This window comes from Rhinolophus sinicus, chromosome 1 (assembly GCF_057876585.1).
Source record: "Rhinolophus sinicus isolate RSI-liver-muscle chromosome 1, RSI-T2T, whole genome shotgun sequence".
NCBI classification, from domain to species: Eukaryota; Metazoa; Chordata; class Mammalia; order Chiroptera; family Rhinolophidae; genus Rhinolophus; species Rhinolophus sinicus.
The window spans coordinates 158,390,547-158,394,305 of record NC_142501.1 but is presented as its reverse complement, the minus strand read 5'-3'; the positions used below and the strand labels follow the sequence as shown (position 1 = coordinate 158,394,305).

At 43.2% G+C, this 3,759-nt stretch overlaps 1 protein-coding gene across 1 annotated transcript; it reads right to left on the bottom strand.

The window, feature by feature from the left end:
* Positions 1–1,607: 1,607 nt before the first annotated feature.
* On the bottom strand, positions 1,608–3,759 carry LOC141569962 (growth-regulated protein homolog gamma-like). The gene is made up of 4 exons (XM_074324456.2): positions 3,476–3,759; positions 3,256–3,379; positions 3,048–3,131; positions 1,608–2,319 (listed from the first exon to the last, which is right to left on the bottom strand). The coding sequence occupies exons 1-4, from the start codon at positions 3,573–3,575 to the stop codon at positions 2,304–2,306; spliced, it is 324 nt and encodes a 107-aa protein (XP_074180557.2). The 5' UTR covers positions 3,576–3,759; the 3' UTR covers positions 1,608–2,303.

The window sequence follows — 3,759 nt, the reverse complement described above, 5'->3', positions numbered from 1 at the left end:
AAGTGTGTTACTTCCTGCTTGCCTCAGACCTTAACCCTGGGGTGATGCAGTGAAAGCCACGTCAATTGTCCTAGTCTAGTAGCTAGACACTCCATAGACCAGGGATAGGAAAAAGAGGAAAAAGATTTTCTCTGCTTATAAAGGGAAAGGAGAACTTTTTTCCATAATCCCCTCTGAAAACGTCGTAACTCCAATTTTTTGGTATGTAAATAAATCTCTCCAAGAGCCAGAGAGCTTCCAGTCTCCACTTTTAGGACCTATGGATGTCTCTAAATTCTGTGGCTTCATCTTTTTTGACATGTAAATACATAAGGAGATAGCATCCCAGTCTCCCCAGTAACCTGGGGCTTAACCTGAGACCTACTCCTTGATGTAACCATTGGGTCCTCCTGGGAGAGATTAGAGAAGTTTTGTTCTCTGTTAGGATCAGAGCAGTTAATTAAGCAAATGGCTACAGATTTAATACTCATGGTATATGAAATGGCTAGGACTTTTCACAAGAACACTAAGAAATCCAAGGAAGTTTTATTTCCCACAGCCTAAAACACATGGCCCTGCCTTAGGTTAAGGAAGGAATGAGGGCAGGCATGATGGAGCTTCCAGAATGATTTGCAGTTGTTTACCTCTGTACAATCTAAAAATTGCTTTTCCATCTTATCTCATTGATTCTGAGCAAATACTATTGGCCTTATGCAGAGACTATTATACTTAATTTTCAGGGGAGGACACGGAGGCTCAGAGAAGCTGTGCCCAGCTGCTCAGGACAAGCCTGGGCACCCACCGTCTTCCTCCTGCTGAAGGTTATAAAGGTGCCCAGGAACAGGTTCTGAATCAGAGACAAGCACACGCTGGCCCTCCCCACCTGGGCACAAACTGTACTCCTTTTCAGATTTGGATTATGTTATTTTTCAGGTGACTCAGATCTTCCCCTTTCCCTATCATGAGACGACAGCCTTTGTTTTCTACTGTGGAAGCTGGATGTACTCCTGTCATCCTGGGGCAATTTAAGTTCAAATTTAAATGTTTAGAAACAATTAACCCATCACTCTATCGGTGAAGCACTGGAACAGCATTACACTTGAGATCGTTATCTCTCCAGGAAGGTTAGACAATGAAGCCCTTCTCTATTAAACTTTTACACAGATGAAGCACTCCAGCACTCGCTTTATCTATACTTTTCCCCCCATTGCACAGATTATTTGACTTCTGAGGAAGAATCCACTTTACTACAATTTAGCTTCCAGCTTCATTAAGAGGGAAAAGATTGTATAATTGTTTGAAAAACGATTTAACAAAATAGTTTAAATGCAAGCTTTTTAAAATATGTAAACATTTGAAAAATTTTAAAGAACTAGAATTGAATAACAGGTTGGTTATACTAAAACAAAATGAATATTTAAAGTAAACAAGGATTCTTAAGGTGGGTGCCTGCAAGGGCTTTGAAAAAAGTATCAAATATGTCTTTATGAACAGGAGTAAAACTAAGGAGTGCCAGCGAGTGACAGCCGTTAAGAAGGTGTGAGCTACAGTCTATTATAAATTTACAGCACTTGGGTATTTAGGAGGAATGAAAGGTCATGAAGTAAAACACAAACCCAAGCAAGACATTTTTTTTTAAAAACTTTATTTTCATGTTATTTGTAAAAATACATCTATAAATATTTAACTTCTCTATTCCAAGACATAGAGAAACACTGCATAATTAACACTAAATAAGGGCATTATGCCCTACTCGGAAGACATAAAATGTCCAAGGGATATTAAGAACATGGTTGACTTCAACATCAGAAATGTTGACCACATACTGTTTCAATAAATAACAACTAACATTCTTCTCAACAGTGCAAAACTGGATGCACACATAACATTCCCCTGCCCTGACAATGATCTATTTGCTTGGATCCCTCATTACTTATCTCTACCCTTTATCATAGTGGGTAGCACGGTATGGTCCCTCTCCCCCGCAACCAAAAACATTAGTTAATAAATAAAAAACATTTAAAATGCATCATCTTCAAATTAAATAATAGTCAGGACTGAACTAACTTTGATTTCACATAAAAATGACCCTTTGACAGTACAGCAAATTACTAAACACATTCACATATTTAAATATTAGAACATGAATACACAAACTTTGAAAAATAAATAAATACATATGTAAATAAATAGAGGACTCTCATAAGAAATAGTCAGACATATTAAACATGGTCCAGGTGGCCCCAGGAGATATTTGTTTCTCTTCTTTCACTCTGAATTCACTAAGGACGCAGCAATAACCGGTAAGCTTCCTCCTTTGTAGGTCAGTTGGCGCTGTGCCTATGATGAGAAAATGGTTGCTGTTAGGACTCAGAAACTCGACTGTGTAGCCCTACACCAAGTGGTTACTACCTATATTACTGCTGCCCTGTGTAGCAGAAAATGCAAGGCTCCTGAATGCTGTTTAATAAGGGGCCTGTGGTCACAATTGTATTATAGCTTCAAAAAGCCACAACATAAGGTCACACGAAAAAGTACGTTCATGACATGACTTAAGCCTCATAGCAAACTCCATGAAGTAGCTATTATTTTTTCCCCATATTATTGAAACTCAGAGAAATTAAGTACCTTCCCTGGGGGGTAACAGGAATAAGAAAAGGTGGAGCCTGGACTTAACATTTGGAGCAGGGATTCACTGCAAATTCCCTGCTCCTCACTCAGATTTAGAGACCTATGTAGCCTAAAACCAGGGGTTCCTCTTTTCAGGTCTGGAGCCACTGAGGTCAACAGTGCTTGCTCCTTAATGAGTAGGAATCATTTTAGATCACTGGCCAAGTCCACTTAATCTTTTAGGAAGACACCTTTACCAATAGAATGAGAATAGAAAGGGAGATGGGGATGGAGGGTACTGGAAATATCCTTCTGGCACCAGAGCAAAACAATGATCTTAAAGACAAAGTTAATTGTGAAATAATGACTTTTCACTCCTTCAGCTACACCCTGGGTTTCCCTGATATGATTTTCAGGAAGCAGTCATTGTAGCCAATGAGTCCAGTCACATAACTCACTTGTTTAGTATTTTATCGATGATTTTCTTAACCATGGGCGATTCAGGGTTGAGACAAGCTTCCTGTCCATTCTTGAGAGTGGCTCTGCAGAGAAAAGAGAGAATCCATGTGAGACAGGAGGTCGGGCTGGCGGATCAAGGTGCGGGCATCGGGGCGGTGGAAGTGACAGGACTCTGTTAGCAGCAGCAGGGCAAGAGGCAGCACTTACATGACTTCGGTTCGGTCGCAGCTGGGTCCCGGGGGTGTCACCTTCACACTCTGGAAGTTCTTGATGTGAATTCTCTGCAAGGTCTTTAGGCACTGGCAGCGCAGTTCACTGACCACGGGCGCTCCTGCGGGGACAACAGACTTGGTTAGCGGGGCTGTCCCCCGATGGGCGCCCACCCATCTCTTGTCCCACCCTTGGGAACCCAGAGCACCAATCTCACCTGCTGCGCGCCGGCAGGCGGCGACCAGGAGCAGGAGCAGCAGCGCCGCCCGGAGGAGCCGAGGGGCGCAGGGGGCGGCGGCGGTTGCGGTGCGGGCCATGGGGCTGAGCTCGGAGGTTCGGGTCGGCGGTGCCTGGAGTACAAGAGCTGACTGACGGGAGAGCTGGTGGAGAGGCTTCTGTGGCTCCCCGAAACGAGCGAACCCCTTTTATCCATGGTCGAAGCGGAAAGCTTGCAGCCCCTGGGCCAGGGAAACTCCGGGATGTGTACGTCAGTCCGGGATC

What these genes read in the sequence shown, in the direction of transcription:
- LOC141569962 (XM_074324456.2), bottom strand. Translation starts at nt 3,575, where the DNA reads ATGGCCCGCACCGCAACCGCCGCCGCCCCCTGCGCCCCTCGGCTCCTC. An exon ending in CGCCTGCCGGCGCGCAGCAG is followed by an intron (nt 3,380 to 3,475) that starts GTGAGATTGGTG and finishes TTGTCCCCGCAG; the next exon opens with GAGCGCCCGTGGTCAGTGAA. An exon ending in TGCGACCGAACCGAAGTCAT is followed by an intron (nt 3,132 to 3,255) that starts GTAAGTGCTGCC and finishes TTTTCTCTGCAG; the next exon opens with AGCCACTCTCAAGAATGGAC.